Genomic DNA, 17500 nt, shown 5'->3' with positions numbered 1-17500 from the left:
TTATGAGTCTTATCAGACACACTCTCTCTCACTCTTTCTCTCTCTTTCTCTTTTTGTTTCACACACACACACACACACACACACACACACACACACACACACACACACAATGCGGCCCACTCTAAAAGTGTCCTGGCCCACTGAGTAGCTGGGGGGGAGGGGGGGCTGCAGCTGGGTGCTGTCTGCTGATGATGTTGCTGCTGGGACGCCTCAATGAGCTGTCTGTAAGCTCTGCGTACTCAACTCACCAGGAGCTGCTGGCTCATTGTGTGTGTGTGTGTGTGTGTGTGTGTGTGTGGTCTAATCAGGGAGCTGCTGTTTCATTATATGTGTGTGTGTTTTTGTCACAAACTCACACTACACACACACATGCTAAGTAGCACACCAGGGCATGTCTGTAACGTCATCATCTCAGCTTTTAACTACCCCCCACCACACACACACATACACACACACACCCTTACAGCATCTCGGTACCCCTCTTAGACTAATGCACACCTGCCCCTTTACCCCACAGGGGGGCTGTTGGCGCCCGTCTGGCTGGAGAGGTTTGCTCATCTGTTGGCGGCTAATTGCACCACAGCCCCCTTAACAGCGGGACTCCCTGGTTGCCCCCTGTGCGCTCATAAGGCGCCAGGGCAGGGCTGGGGTGGCAGGGCTGGGCTGGGGTGGCATGGGGTTGCAGAGCTAGGGTGGCAAGGCTGGGTGGATGGGGGGGGGGGGGGGGGGGGGTGGAGGGGGGCAGAGCAAACAAAAGAGACAGCCTGTTGACGACCTGGAGTGTTCTGGATGGGTACCCTTCAACGTCTGAGAATCAGTGCAGATGGGACCTGTTGGGATGCAGACGGGTGTGTGGGTGTAGGGGTCTGTGTGTGTGTGTGTGTGTGTGTGTGTGTGTGTGTGTGTGTGTGTGTGTGTGGAGGGGGGGGGGGGGGGGGGGGGGGGGTGGTGTGGAAGGGGAATGTGTGTGTGTGTGTGTGTGTGTGTGTGGAGGGGGGGTGGTGGTGTGGAAGGGGAATGTGTGTGTGTGTGTGTGTGTGTGTGTGTGTGTGTGTGTGTGTGTGTGTGTGTGTGTGGTGGAAGATGGACAAAGGAAAAGTGTGGTGAGTAGAGATACTTAGAGGGAAGCGTGTGTGTGTGCCTGTGCGTGTGTGTGTGTGTGTGTTTAACAGGGAGAGTCTGTTTTCCTCCATTTCCTGATGAACACATCTGATGAGTTGAGTTACGCTGATCACTGAGCAGAATCCGATTGGCCAAATATGGCAGGCGGCTCTTTTTTTCATGTGGCCATCTGCTGGTCAGCTTGGGTGTGAACATCCACCAAAAGATAGAGAAGACTTCCTCAACTCAACCACAGTGAAATACACCACAAGTTTTTTTCTATACGCACGTATACTGGATGCTAGCTGACGATGACTCACTAACTTAAAGTTTTAGTCTGTGGCTAATGAGGCTTCCTTCCTATATTCAGCTCTCGTGGGTGGTGAACAATAGTTTACAAACTAAACTTAAATTCTGTGATTAACGGTGCATGTGTTGCCTCATTTCTACATGCAAGTATACTATGTCTTTACAGATGATGGCCTGTTAACAGTTTAGGCGTAAGAACTACAGTGGAACTCTGTGATTAATGTAACGTGCAAGTTCTTCTCCATAGGCCAGCCTGCTGGATTAGGATAAAGATGGCCTGGACCACATGTGCCGTCATACATTTACGTAAGCATGTTGATGTGTGGAAAAGCAGAAAAAATGGAGGCCACTTGATGCTTCCCATCCTGAGCTGTGTGCCGTGTGTTTAAGCTGCTTGCGTGTGTGTGTGTGTGTGTGTGTGTGTGTGTGTGTGTGTGTGTGTGTGTGTGTGTGTGTGTGTGTGTGTGTGTAATAAGAGGGTTCTTCTCAGACTCTTAGTGAGGGAGAGTTTCGCCATCGACCTCTTCTGCGTAAACTCCCTCTTTGCATGGCGAGGGGCCTCTGGCTCTGTATCCCGTCACTTGAGACGAGAATAAATCTCATGTGGGCGCTGCCGTGCGATTTACGCTCCTCCGTGGCCCCTCGCTGGGTAATGCTGATGCTGCCGCAAACCACTTGTATTTTGATTACTTATTATGACCGCCGCGCAGCGAAGCGGCGGTCATTTAGGTTTAGTCAGATTTTTTTTCTTTTTTCTTTTTCGCATGTCCAAATTTCCGTCAAGGATTCTCGGGACACTGAAAGACCGGGGTCGACGAAGCTTGGTGGGCATGTAACCCCACATGGATAGCATGGAACCATCGTTTTTCATTTTGATCTGTAGCCCCCCCGCTGGACTGCACCCCCCGAAGGGAGGGTAGGGCAGACACAGTTTTCTGTGAATATCTCGAGAACCGTAAGGTTTAGGAGGACCATTTTTTTTTGTATGTTGATCTCAAGGGGCCATGTCAACCCATTCCATAACCACTCATTTCATGTATAGCGCCACCTAGTTAAACACAAAAAAGTAAAAATGAGGTGTTGTAATCGCAGGTACCTGTGACCTAACATAGTCAAAACTGCACAAAATTGGAAGTGTAGGATCATTATGACACTCTCTGAATGCACGCCAAGTTTCGCACGCACAAGGATTCCCGGGACACTGAAAGACCGGGTTACACGAAACTTGGTGGGCATGTAACCCCACATGGATAGCATGGAACCATCGTTTTTCATTTTGATCTGTAGCCCCCCCGCTGTACAGTTTTCTGTGAATATCTTGAGAACCGTAGGGCCTAGGATGACCAATTTTTTCCGTATGTTTGCCTCCAGGGGCATTCCCATTCCATGTGCACACATGTGCATAAACAGATACACACGCACACACATACATTCACAGTAATCATACGTATGACACATACTCACACAGTAGACATATGTACGCATGCATGCACATGCACAAACACACATACGCAGGCAAACACACAAGCACGCACACACACACACACACACACACACACCCACACACATAAACATAAACGTGTACACGCACACATGCACACAATTCAAGAATTTCTCAGAATTATGAACAGGCTTTATTTTTTTGTGGGAAAAATGTGCTGGACTGGGCGGCGGTCATATTTTGTACCGCTCTGCGGTACATCTAGTTTTCATATATTTAATGACGCCGTAAAAAGACAGGGGTCTGAGCTCGAGTAGAAGCCTCTGAACTGAATGCGAAATTAGCCGCTGTGTGTGCGTGCCTCTGCGTATGTCTGAAATGTTACCACCCATCTGCTCCCTTTCTCTGTGTATCACTTTCTGAGGATTAGATCGAGTCTGAGCTTGATCAGAAGGTAGAGAGGAACATCAAGCAGTTGAAGGTCAAAGGTCATGCGATTATTGATCGTCTGCTCGTGCTTGGACCTCTCTAGACTCTCCAGTCCTATTTTGTGTTTTTTGTTCTGCTTGCCAACAGCACTCTCCCCTCTCTTAAATAGCAAATGTTTTGTAAGGAATCTCACTCTGGAGGCAAACTGGGTTTTTTTTTTATAATCCCATCATTTGTCTGCACTAACTTCATTCTGGGAATACGACTTCTTGTTCTGTCTCTTTCTCTCTCTCTCTCTCTCTTTCTCTCTTTCTCTCTCTCTCTCTCTCACTTCCCGCTCCTCTTTACAAGAAAAGACACACACCACTGCATTAGATTGCCCCCTGTGCTATCCGCCAATATCACCCCAGTGTCTGGGAATGGATTCCGAGCCTTTTCCAGTCTCCATCTCCACCATGCGTAGCAGGAGTCGTAAAGGCATTAGATGGGAATATAGAAGCCGGAGCAATCCCTCCAATTACTCAGGGGGACATCCACTTTATGATTTCTGCCCTAATGACCCCGTGATTTAGAGTCGGTGCCGCACTGAGCACGACTACAGCCGTGTCCCGCAGCATTTATGGAAGCTGAGGGCCACAGATCGTCGCCCGTCTTTTGTAGCCAAAACTGCGCAAAGCCCAGACCTTTTACAAGAGCAAACGCCAGACCAGCGCAGTGTTGTGTAGTCTTTGTGTTAACTGTTACTGGCCCTTTTTCTTTGATTGGTGTTTTTATTGCTACTGATTAACGCTTCTGTTTAAGCTTTAAGACGTGCTTCAGGCCAGTGTAAAGAGCAGGGTACACACGTCGTACATGCATGTTTATTTATGCGTCTAATAGGTACTGCTAATAAGTCTTCTATCATATTAGCAGGACTTTTGATTACCTCAGTCATTTAGCATGTTAGGTATGAACGCAGTTTTGAGTTTCACATAAGTCATACCATACGGGTCCTTTATTTTACTGGCTCCAGTGAGGTGTCTGTGATCTTGATTTTGTGCATTTGTGGTATGAGCTCAGGGCTCTCAAACCCAATACACTGGATATTGTTACTTGCAAAAAAAAGTCTAAACTTGCTTGCTCAAAGGAAATTGATAAAAAAAAATTAAAAAAATCAGGATATTAAAAAATAGGCAGTCAGATTATGGATGTCTGGCTTGTCAGTAAACTGTCTGCAAATGCTCTTTGTGACGATGTCATATACGGCTTCATGACCACGCCATATAATAGCACATCAGAAAGAGGGAGCTACACATGCAGCCATTTGATGGCTGTGAATATGCAACAAATTAAAATGGCAATCCAGACACTAAATAGTATTCAAATGTACCAGAACACATGGGCAGCCAAATGACAAAGCCAGGCAGGTTGCTTAGTAACAGTGCCACTGGATTGCCGTTTCGCAGTCTGATTTACCTCCCAGACGATAGATACATCAAACACGCACACACACAAACACACACACACACACACAGACACACACACACACACACACACACACAAATATGCACACATAAGTGGGAGGGCCACTTGACAGTTTTCAGATCATTCTAGAACTATTTTCTGCCTGGATTGTTATGCAAAGCGAAAGAAGCCACACCACGTTTGAACAACAGGGAAATTGCCACAATATGCCCATGTTGCAATGAAGAGGCTGCGAGAAGCATACAGCTAGATAGAGCCTACTTCAAAATTTGGGTATTATCATTGTATTAAAATGTTATTCAACATTTCTCTCGAAATTTTTCTCTATCAGTTTTTTTTTTCCCGTTCTCTCCTTTTTTCCCCCCATCCTGCCTTATTTGGAACTGCTCTTCCATTTGTCCAGAGCTGAGGCGTAGAGGAATTGTGTCACTTGACAGTTTTATGCACATATTTTAAGCCATTTAACCTTCACAACATTAAGCGCTTGACAGGCTCTGCTTTGACAGGACCGAAGAGGGAAGAGCGAAGGAGCAGAGAGGGAGGGAGGGAGAGAGGGAGGGAAGGGGAGAAGAGGAAGAAGAAGAGAAGCCTATGACTGAGGTGACCTCTACGCTTGATTGATTTGAGAATATAGACAAGATGTCTGGGGTTTGAAAGCTACCAATTTTTATCCCTCATCTCGGGGACTTCAGTGCGGCAGACGGTGTGGAAATCAAAGCCCTTTCGTGTAGCTGCTCACTCACTCGCTCGCTCGCTCACCGAGTTGAAAAGCAGCACCGATGGAGAGTGACACCTCTGGTGAGGGCCCCCAGCTTTTTAGCCAGTGGGCAGGGGAAGAGCCGAGCCGCGCCGCACCAAGACTGGTCGTGCCGATCCAGAGCTGTCCCGCCGGCAGCACCGTCACTCAGGAAGCGCTCACCAGCTGCAGTGTCAACAGCCTCCACCATCAGGCCCTCTCCCAGGAAGAGCCCATTTGACATGTGTTTTTGAAAATTAGATGGTGGCTGCTGTTTGCATGTGTAACCTGCGTTGTGTTGAACCTGCGCGATTATTCAGCCCTGCACACGCCCGGACTCGAACCCGCGAAACAGCAGCACCTTGGATCGGGAGGCGAGCGCGCTAACAATGTAGCCAATAGCCCAGGCTACTGGCTCGCATGCCAGCAGCACTCTTGAGGCGTCGGGGAGTGAGGTTTACCAACGTTCCACAAGCACAGCTAAGCTAGCTGGCATCCGTTACACTCACCCCCCTAAACCTCACTCCCGATCCGGGTCACGGCACCAATGTAACCTGCGTTGTGTTGAACCTGCGCAATTCAGCCCTGCACACGGCCGGACTTGAACCCGCGAAACAGCAGCACCTCGGATCGGGAGGCGAGCGCGCTAACAATTGAGCCAATAGCCCAGGCTACTGGCTCCCATCTTGAGGTGTCGGGGAGTGAGGTTTACCAACGTTCCACAAGCACAGCTAAGCTAGCTGGCATCCGTTACACATGTGCTTGTTAGTGTGCTTTAACCTTCAGTTGTGCTGTGAGAGGGAAGTATGAGGAATTAGCACCATCTGCTTATTTTCCCTTTTCCTTCCATGTTGTTGTTGTTGTTGTTGTTGTTGTTGTTGTTGTGTTTATCCTGGGTGGACTGGTGAGGTTGGTGGAGGGTGGCGCTGATGGGCACGGCTGGCACTGCTGGCTCGGCTCCTGCTGACGGGGGAGGCAACGGCCCCAGCGCCTGTGTGTGTATGTGTGTGTGTGTGTGTGCGTGTGTGTGTGTGGAGGCATGGGGCCGGTGCACTGTGGGCGCTGAGCTATGACAGCACCACATGCGCCAGCACGCGATTGTCCGGGGGCGGGCGATTTCCTCCGCAGAAGCACAGGGCGATAAATCTGTTTGGGAGTGGGATGGTGCTGTGAGATGGGGGTTTAGGGTAGGGGTGGTGGGGAGGATGTACCACATCCTGGGGTAGGAGAGGCATGGGGCGTCGTCATTTAGATAAAACAAATTGCCAGCAGTCATCAGGGAGCGGCAGCTTCTGCCCAGATAGAAAACAGAGCGGCCAGGCTGCAGTAGCCACAGCCTCCATCACTACTGTATACTGCTGTCACCATCCTCTCTCCCTCTCTCTATCTTTTTCTTTCTCTCTATCTCTCTCTCTCCTCTCTATTTCTCTCTCTCCTTTCTTTCTTTCTCTCTCTCTTTATCTCTGTCTGTCTCTCTCCTTCTCTCTCTTTCTCTCTTACTCTCTCTCTCTCTCTATTTCCCTTGCTCCCTTCTGAGGAAGAGTGCAAAGCTATTTTCTTTTCATCCAATGATAGTAAAGCATTGGAGGCGGTGGTGAGGGGGAGAGGGGCAGGTAAGGGGGGGGCAGTAAATTCCTATGGGGTAATTAAAATCGATAGCCAAAGACTCGCTCGCTCGCCAAACAAGGTCAAACGTGTGGAAGGAGACAGGTGAAAAGGAGACAGCCGAATGCCCCAAAGAGTATGTGTGTGTGTGTGTGTGTGTGTGTGTGTGTGTGTGTGGGTGTGACTCTGTGTGTGTGCGTGTGTATGCACACAAGTGTACGCCCCAAAGAGATAAATATATAATATAAAGCTGGGGAGGTGTCATCTTATTTCATTAACCCAGAGGGCGTGTGTCTAGGCACAGGGCCCTGCTGTTTCCCCAACTGCCTGCCGGGGTCTCCTAAGTGTGTGTGTGTGTGGTGTGTGTGTGTGTGTGTGTGTGTGTATGTACAAGGGCCTGCCTACAGGGCCCGATCTGCAACAGACCCCCTGCTCAGGCCAAATGCACTAGCAAGCAAAAGCACCTGAGGCAGTCTTCTCATAAACATAATATCCTATTTGTATGTGTGTGTGTGTGTGTGTGTGTGTGTGTGTGTGTGTGTGTCTTCATATCCAGCTCTTACATGTGGCTCTGTCAGTATCGTCTGTGTGTGTTGGTCGTTGGTTTGATTCTGATTCTCTTTTGAGATGTAGCATCCTGTTGTATTAGGAATCCGACTCCAGCTGCACTGAACCGTCCACATCAGACACATCAGTCCACACGTCAGCCTTTCATTCCGCATTAAACTCCTCAGTCTCGCTCTGCGGACGTGCCAGCCCTGTCCACTCTCCAATCCGGAGCCTTAATTGCCTGTTTGCGTTTGCTGGTTCTGTGCAGATGCCACTGTTGACTGCCCTCTCCTCACCTCCCAGCCTCATCCACTGACCCTGCTCTTCTGTTCATCCCTCTCTATCTCTCTCAATCACTCCCTCTTTTCCTTCCTCTCTCCCTCTCTCCATCCCTCCCTCTCTTCATCACTCCCTCTTTCCCTCCCTTTCTCCATCCCTCCCTCTCTTCCTTCCTCTCTTCCTCTCTCTATCCCTCCCTCTCTCCATCCCTTCCTCTGCACTGTACTGACACTCTTGGATGATACATGTTACTGGTGGGTGAGTTATGTGTGTCTCCTGTAAGGGGAAGAAGCAGAGAGGAGAGGAGTGAGGAGGAGAGGAGAGGAGAGAAGGTAGGAGGAGAGGAGAGGGGAGGGGAGTGTTGTTGACTCATCAGTGTCCCTGCTGCTCCCGGCGCTTGCTGTGTTAGCACTGTGATTTGGGAAACGAAGAGGCACCTCCACCCACCCACTCATCCATCCACCCACCCTCCCTCCATCCTCCCTCTCTCCCTCCTTCCCTGGCTGGGGGTGAGGTGGCAGCCTGTTGGAGCTCCATCAATCCACTGCTGGACCAAATTACGATGACACGAGAAGAGTGAGAAGTGCAGGCAGTGGCACGAATGGGGGCATGGGTGTGGTGTGTAGGTGGAGGGTCGCTGTGTTATTTGTAACACTCACTTTGACAACACTCTACACAAACAGTCATGCTAATAAAGCACCTTTGAATTTGGAACATTTAGTATGGAGAGAGAGAGAGGGGAGGAGAGGGAGATGGAGAGAGAGAGAGAGAGAGAGAGGGCATTTTTGGTTAGTTTGAGGGAGACCATTTGTTGAGGGGTAATAGAGTGAGATTGAGAGGGGGAAAGATAGAGAGAGAGAGAGAGAGAGTTAGTAGCCTACATATGGCAGAACGACAGCGAACCTGTGTTATGCCTAAACAAAATATCTACATGGCATCTCCTGTCAAAGAAAGATGAGTTGAGAGAGAAATGGTTGCAATTTATTTTTGAAAAAATACGGGAACTCTATGGTACCGAATTAGTGCTGCGTTCAGCGCATTTTGAAGGTGTATGTTGTCTGAAGGTGTATGTCGTCTGAAGGTGTATGTTGTCTCCTCGAGGACTTAAAATCTGCTATATCTGTAAAATATGACTGCTAATCCTCTGCAACCAGCGAAAAACATTAAACTACAAATTGTCTCCCGCGCTGTCTCCTAGCTAAGGTGTCTCAAGACAAGCTGAATCTAACCATAGTTCGCTTTTCCGAGGGTGGATAGCAAGCTTTCTCACAATGATCACACAGTTAAATCAAGATAACATGTCGATTACAGAAGGGTTTGGCTGTCACAATCGGTTGGATAGTAGGCCTATAAATCAGATGTTTTATGTAATGTAAGTGACATGAGAAGTCGAGGGGAGTGACTGAGTGAAGACATAGGCAACGTGCGCTTACCGCCTACTGTATGTTTTTGTGTACTACCAATCAGAACAAATCAGAACTTATTTACATATTAAATATTCATGAGAAAAGCAGTCGTCTCCTGTATCAGGCTTTTCTGACAATGCTAGAATAGCTTGAAATAAGCCATCCACGGCATTTCCAACCCAAATAATGTTACAAACTTGATCAAAAGACATCAAGGATTATAACTAATTAATGAAATAGGTGTGGAATGGGATCTTTAAAATTCCTTTTTTTAATCATCTTATAGATCAACTGTTGGCTACTGTTGGTAACTAACAACTAACTAACAAGGCTACTATATAGCTCTACCCCTACTGCACCCTAACCACATAGCACCTACATAGCACATAGCACCACATAGCACATAGCAGCACATAGCACATAGCAGCACATAGAACCACATAGCACATAGCACCACATAGAACATACTGTAGCACCACATAGCACATAGCAGCACATAGCACATAGCAGCATATAGCACATAGCACCACATAGCACCATATAGCACATAGCACCATATAGCACATAGCACCACATAGCACATAGCACCATATAGCACATAGCACCACATAGCACATAGCAGCACATAGCACATAGCACCATATAACACATACCACCACATAGCACCATATAGCACATAGCATCACATAGCACCTAGCACCACATAGTACATAGCACATAGCACCATATAGCACATAGCAGCACATAGCAGCACATAGCACCATATAGCACATAGCACCACATAGCACATAGCACCACATAGCACCACATAGCACATAGCACCACATAGCACATAGCACCATATAGCACATAGCACCACATAGCACATAGCATCAAGTAAACAACACACTACAGTGATTTTGAATGAGACAGACATTCGTCTACTCACCAGGTGATAAAGGTGGATGGATGGGGGAGGTCCAGCCCACCCTGCTTAAATGATTACTGCCCAATTGCATTAGCATCAGTGGTTATGAAGTGCTTTGAGAGGCTAATAAAGGACGTTATCTGTTTATCTTTACCTGTCTCATTAGAACCCTTTCAGATTGCCCATCGCCAGAACAGGACTGATGGTGCCATATCTCATGTCCTCTGTTCCACTCTCGCTCCTCTGGACTTAGGAAAAGGGAATTATGCACGCCTGTTGTTTATCGACTTATAGCCTTTAATACTATATCGTCATCTAAGTTAGTCACAAAGTCAAAGATCTAGGATTGAGGCTCTAGGATCCCTTTACTGCTGGGACTTGAGAGCGCCAGTAACAGCAGGGGCAGCAGTGGCATTAGTATTCTGCGGAGGCTGGCACCCTCTCGACAGCAGCGGCAGCAGCATTGGGCAAGCGGGCGGGCAAGCGGGCGGGCGGATGCTCAGACAGAAACTGCCGAAGCAGGACTAGGGAGCGCGGTGTCTCTTTTCTCCTTGACCAGGGGAGTAATCAGCTTGGCCTTTTCTCCTGCCCCCTCACCCCTCCTCATGTCCTCCACCACCTCCTTCTCTCCTCTCCTCTCCTCCTCTCGGCTCCACAAAGCTGGGCTAATTTGGTTTCGTTTTAATTTAGCTGTGCCCACTTTGGAGAGGCCAGCCGCACTCCGAGAGGCTGTGGAGCAGGGAGTATGAGTGGAGTGTGTGTGTGTGTGTGTGTGTGTGTGTGTGTGTGTGTGTGTGTGTGTGTGTGTGTGTGTGTGTGTGTGTGAAACATACGTGGGAAGCATACGGGTATGCCTTGCTTTGAAGATAAATGACCTATGTGTTTGTGGAGGTACGTGTGGCTGACGGCCCCTGTTTGGTCTGTGTGAGTGTGTATATTTGTGTGTGTGTGTGTGCAGTAGATGTATGCTTTACCAGATGGTCAGGAATGGCTGCACATTCACAGTGTCAAAGCACAATAACGGCATTGAAAACCTTTATACAGTGTATTGTGTTTACAGTAAAACACAATAGGGAATGAAAGTAGATAAAGCACTACTTCCAGCTATGACCAGACAGGTGCTGTAGGCCAGCACCTCAGCTGCAACATTAGTACAGTTCAATCACAATCCTCTACAGACGAGCTTTAAAGAGGAACATTTAAGAGCAGACACATTTCTCACATTCACATTTCTCTCTTTCTCTCTCTCTCTCTCTCTCTCTCTCTCTCTCTCTCACACACAACACACACACACACACACACACACACATACACACACTGCGACTGTCTGGCAGTGGCTGTGGGTATGACTGACTTCTGCAGTCCTGTGATGACTGTCTGGGTCCCCCATAAGTTGTGTCGTGACCTCACTCAGTGCTGCTGACGGGATTAGTCTAAAAAGAGCAAATTAGCTCCTTCTAAAGACGAGCAGAGAGAGAGAGAGAGAGAGAGAGAGAGAGAGAGAGAGAGAGAGAGAAAGCCGAGTAGAATAGAGCTGAGGGCTTTGAAGCTCCTCTAAACCAACTTTGACCCAGCTATGGACGAAGCTAAGAATCACCCAAATCTCCCCACAAAAACAAGAGCTCAGTCATACGTGCCCCTTACCACCAACCCACCCACCCACTCGCTCTCTCTCTCACACACACACACACACACACACACACACACACACACACAAAAACAAACGTTCATAGGATTTCAAAAAAGTCGTAAAAATCATAAAAGAAAGAGAAGTTTAGTTTCTGAGACAGGAAAGCCAAACGTCTCCACAGGGGCTCTCTATAAAACAAGAGCTCACCCCTGCCACCACCACCACTCAAAACACAAAAAGAAATGTTTCTAGTATTTCTAAAAGTGGTGAAAGGAAAAAGAGTGTGTGAACTTGTGAGACAGGAGAGGCTGTGTCCTGTGCCGGAGCTCTCGGCCATCTGTTGGTCAGGCACGCCTGGGGAAGAGCTGGGGCCGCCTTGCCTCCGCCTGAGGAGCCACGCTCCTTTCAGACTGTCACAACACACACACTCACACACTCAGAAAAAAAGCAGAGCGTGCCAGGCGCGGGGTGCCAGGGCTGTCCGGCGGCGCGACGGGGGAGTAGCCGCGCCGTCCACTGCAGAGAGCAAGAGAGTGGAAGACTCCGCCAAGGTCCCGCTTCAAAGACTTATCAACATCGCACAGCGCGGCACACACACAAACACTCTCCCCTGCAAAAACAACATCAACAAACAAACAAAGACAGAGGAAGATGGCTGACACGATGTTAATCACCAGGCAGACAGGACCTGCTTTTCCAAGGCGAGCAGGGCGCCGCTTATGGGATCTCAAACCTCAGACATATATGGCTGCCTGACGAAATGCAGTAACATCCTCAAGGCCAGTCCAGTGAGCAGACCGCGCTCCCGTGGCACGGAGAGGGAGGGAAGGAGAGGAGGGTCGGAGCGATTGTCTCTGTCTGGGGCCGTGCCCGGGTCTGCGTCCTTTCAGTGGGTCCCACGTGTGTGCCAGGGTGCCAGCCTGTCTGTCAAGAGCAAAGCTGCGCCACAGGAGTGTCACCACAGCCTCCTGCCCGAGCTCTGAGCTCTGTGTTATCCTGCCGCTGCCAGACGGCACCGCAGGGCACTCCTTTCTCCAGGATTGGAGTCTGGAAATGCTCAACTCATAAGAGTTTGGTCCACCACCATGCTCCTGACCGACTGAGCCACCTGTGGCTTTCACTGACCCGTGAGGCATCCGATCTGAAGCCATTATCTAGGAGCTGGGCTAGCATGCAGTAGCCTGAACAGTTGTGGGTTCAATACTCGAATTCCACCGTTGTGCCCTTGAGCAAGGCATCCTGAGTTGCTCTGAGGACAATGGTCCTTGTAATATAATTGACATGTGTAAGCTGCTTTGGACAGCAGCGTCTGCTAAATGAATACATGTAAATGTATCTTAACGAAAACCCAGAGACCACAAAGAAAGTGATGAAAATATTTCTTACAAGCTAAGTACCAAAAAAACATGCAAACATCTTTCGAACACCAACAGCAGCCCAACTACTAGCACTGATGAAAGATTGCTAGCATGAATGCTAACTGTCCTCTTATTGTTGGCAGTTGTGCTGTAAAGGATTTCGCTGATGTTAATGATGCTGATGCAACTGGGACTTTTATTATGGTCTCCACATCAAACAAGCTCCTGGCCACTCTCCTTTCCAGTCCAGAGAGAGAGAGAGAGAGAGAGCCCTCAGCGTCCAGGCGAGTGTCATCTTAAAACCAGCGTGTCCAGTACCTGGGCCCTCATGCCTGAGCTGGCCCTGCCAGGACCCATTGTGTACAGACAGCTGCACCTGAGGCTCTCACATCTCCAGCTGGACAGCAGCAGGCCAAGCACTGACACAAAGACCAGCCCAAGGCAATGCTTACATCGTCCAGCATCAAGACACCCCCCACCCACGGGGGCTAAGCTAGAGCACACACACACACACACACACACACACACACACACACACACACACACACACACACACACACACAGATAGAGTCAAATGTGTTTTCCTTCTGTGAGCTGTTGCTGTTAGAAGTGCAACTTTCATCTCCTAAAAGAGTATTTACCAGCATTTAAAAACACTGTTGTAACATTGTTTGTGTGCACGCCTGTCTTTGTGTCTGTGTGAATGTATGTTGGAGTATGTGGCTGACAGTCCCTGGTTGATCTGTGTGTGTGTGTGTGCATGAGTGTGTGTGCTGGTGTTTGTGTATACCTGCGTGTGTGTGTGTGTGTGTGTGTGTGTGCTTGCATGTGCGTGTGCCTTTCGGTGTTGTGTGTGTGTTTCTGTGTGTGTGCGTATGTATGTATGTATGTATGTATGTATGTGTGTGTGTGTGTGTGGGTATGTATGTGTGTGCGTTCCTGTGTGAGTGTGGGTATGTGCATTTCTGTGTTGTGTGTGTTGTGTCTGTGCATTTCTGTGTGTGTGAGAGTATTAAAGCGAGCAGCTGGGCTTTTTCAGACTGAGCTGCTGGCCGGTCTGGTCAGGCTGATGGAGTGGAGCTTGCGGATGGCGGCTAACAGCACACTGATAGCATCAGCATCTCCATCTGATCCAGACTCCTACGCCTGCAGTCCCCGTCTCTCATCTACCTCCTCCTCCTCCTCCTCTTTCTCATCCTCCTCTTATCTCCCCTTTCCTCCCTCCCTCCCTCTCTGTCTGTGTCTCTATCTCTGTCATCCCCCCTCTATCTCTCCCTCCTTCCTTCTCTCCCCCACCCTAATGTCTTTGTCTCTCCATCTTAGCTGGTGCCCATAGGGACTCCTTCAGTCATTTCCTCATTTGTTTCTGTTTTGTCTCATTCATCAGTGTGATCCTTTGTCTCCGTCCTCCTCTCTCTCTCTCTCTCTCTCTCTCTCTCTCTCTCTCTCTCTCTCTCTCTCTCTCTCTCCGTCCTCCTCTCTATTCTGCTGCTTATTTGTTTGTTTTGTTCCTCTTTGTTTACGTTGCTTATTTACCCGACTCATTAAAACGCTGGTCAGTGCGGTGCGGCACATTGAGAGAGGGCCCTTACTTACTTACTTACTTACTTACTTACGGCGGCGGTGGCTGCCATGGACTCAGTGTGTAAATACGGAGAGGATGAGAATTGCTAGTTTTGCTGGAACTCTTGCTAATTACTGCGGCAAATTGTGTCGTACTCATGTCGCCACAACTGTATTTTTAACATACACAAAGTCTCAGTGAGCAGTGAAGCACTGAGAGAGAGAGAGAGAGAGGAAAAGAGAGAGAAAAGAGGGAGAGATGGGTATACAGTAGAAGGAGAGAGGGAAAGGAAGGCATAGAGGGCTCAAGAGAGAGGAAAAGAGGGGGATAGAGGAGGGATGGGGAAGAGAGAGAAGGAGGTAGAGAGAGATAGAGAGGGTAAAACAGAGGGATAGTGTAAGAGAGAGAGAGAGAGTGGAAACAGGAGCTGTGAATAGATAGAGTGAGAGAGTGATATGGGAAATGGAGTGAGTGAGTGAGTGAAACCAAAGCAAAATGAGCGTCTATAGGGCTGGAACAGGGTTGCATTTCACATTGATCGCTCCTGCGGCCGCCGGATCATTTTCTCCACTCGTTATTACCTCCGCATGGGGTGGAGTGGGGGGGGGGGGGGGGGGGGGGGGCAGGAGACAGTGAAAGTAAATACCCCCTCTCCAGCTCTCTCACCAGCACTCCCAAACTCATCCCTGCTTTTGTGCCCCCGTTGAGGAGCAGAGCGGGGGGGGTTAGGTGGAGTAGGGTATTGGAGAGAAGAAAAAAGGCAAAAACAACAAGCTGCTATCCCATAATTACCAGTGCTGAGCATCAGATGTGGCCGAGATCAGATAATGACCAGAGCTGTCGGAGTTTATTATGTGCACAATGGGCCCTGACAGGAGGGGGATTATATGGTGGCCGACTGAACTCGACTACGGCACCTGGACTCAAAGGCAGGGGGCTATAAACCTGACATGGCTGAAACCTGTTCTTTAAAGAGCAGCACTAATAATAATCATTCTGCCAAAGTGCCTTGGAACATGTGTTTAAGGGCTGGTACTGTATAGACTACACAGCATATATTTGAACAGGAGGTCTGACCGGTTACTTGTTGGCCATTATTGACAATCTCCTCTGGGCTTCTCTGGGTCATTGTAGCCATTTAGCATAGTTTTGCATATGCATTAATGTGTGTGTATTTGTGCGTGTGTATGTGTGATTGTGTACATGTGTACAAGTGTGTGTGTGCATGCTTGCATGTGTATATATATGTGTGCCTGTGTGTGTGTGTGTGTGTGTGTGTGTGTGTGTTTAAAGTCTGGAAGGGACTTGCAGTGACTTTGCCAGGAGGGTGGAACCCAGCTCAGCCATTTCAAAAGTGCCATTGCAGCTCCCATTCCATAAATGCCAAATCCATATAACTGTGCTCAACAGTCACCCTCTGAAAACTGGAGTTTTTAAAGACTGATGGGTGGCTGCTGTGAACTTTAGCAAATGCCCACAGGAAGTAGTAGAGGGATTTTATATCACGCTCAGTACAAAAAGAACAAAACAGTGAGACACGTCCAACAGAACACTGACAGCAACATGGCGTTTTTTGTTTTGTTTGTTTCTTTGTTTTGTTTTGTTGCCCCAATAGAGGTCTGGGGGTATTGTAATCTGTCGGTCCATCTATCTATCTGTATTTGTTTGTGTGTGTGTGTGTGTGTGTGTGTGTCTACCTACATAACTACTGGTCCCAATTTACTGGATCCAGATGCTGTAATTTTTTCCACTCTGACATTGTGATATCGGGGCAAGGGACTGCACTTGTTTTTTTGTTTTTGTTTTGTTTTGTTTTGTTTTTCTGGGTATTTGTACATGATGTATTGCTGAGATATTTCCACCCAATGTGATCTGCACATCTCCACATCTCTTGCTGATGAGGTGGGCTTTCTGTTGTCATCCTCAGGCAGAGACTTCCAGCCAAGAACGTATACTACTACCGCTGTCCAGACCACCGGCGTAACTACGTCATGTCGTTCGCCTTCTGCTTCGACCGCGAGGACGACGTCTACCAGTTCGCCTACTGCTACCCCTACACATACTCCCGCCTGCAGCACTACCTGGCCAGCCTGGAGCGCAGGAACCTGGACTACCTGCTGAGAGAACAGCTGGGGCTCAGCGTGGTAGGTCACGGAGGGGAGAGAGAATGAACCAGTGCGTGCGTGACTGAGAGTTTGGTTGGCTACTTGGATAGCTTGGAGTGCTCAAACGCAACTACCTACAGAGAGACTAGCTGTGAGCCACAGGCAGAGAGAATGGAAAAATGAATGAATGAATGGACGGGTGGGTGTATGTATGTATGTATGTATGTATGTATATGAATGAATGGACGGGTGGGTGTATGTATGTATGTATGTATGTACGTATGTATGATGTATGTATATGAATGAATGGACAAATGGATGGGTGGATGGATGGGTGGATAAAGATGAGAATACTGTGTGTGTCTCAGGAACAGATGTAGGCTACCAAGCCAGCATAAACACAGCCTTTGTTAGTCCGCACATAAACGCACAATGTGCATTGTCTTATAAGTTGGAATTTACAAAGTTTTTACTTCATCAGGTAGTCACCACGGATCACTGCCCTTTAACAGAATTGGGGTGCCCACAACTGAACGATATAATTTAAACTTAAATGCCTACCACAATCTTAAATCCCCACCACAGACACCAACAGTCTCCAAATCTCATTCACCAAA

General features: G+C 48.4%; 1 protein-coding gene across 2 annotated transcripts in view; it reads left to right on the top strand.

Annotated features, from left to right (window-relative positions):
- agbl4 (AGBL carboxypeptidase 4) overlaps positions 1-17500 on the top strand; it is a 322319-nt gene that overhangs the window by 158217 nt on the left and 146602 nt on the right. For both annotated transcript variants that reach the window (XM_042057513.1, XM_042057512.1), the window contains exon 5: positions 16706-16922. In XM_042057513.1, coding sequence (XP_041913447.1) covers positions 16706-16922 — 217 coding nt within the window. The remainder of the gene's footprint in view (positions 1-16705; positions 16923-17500) is intronic.

The sequence above is a fragment of the Alosa sapidissima genome, chromosome 12 (genome assembly GCF_018492685.1).
Source record: "Alosa sapidissima isolate fAloSap1 chromosome 12, fAloSap1.pri, whole genome shotgun sequence".
NCBI classification, from domain to species: Eukaryota; Metazoa; Chordata; class Actinopteri; order Clupeiformes; family Clupeidae; genus Alosa; species Alosa sapidissima.
The sequence above is the reverse complement of the archived record's forward strand: the minus strand, read 5'-3'. Positions and strand labels throughout refer to the sequence as shown.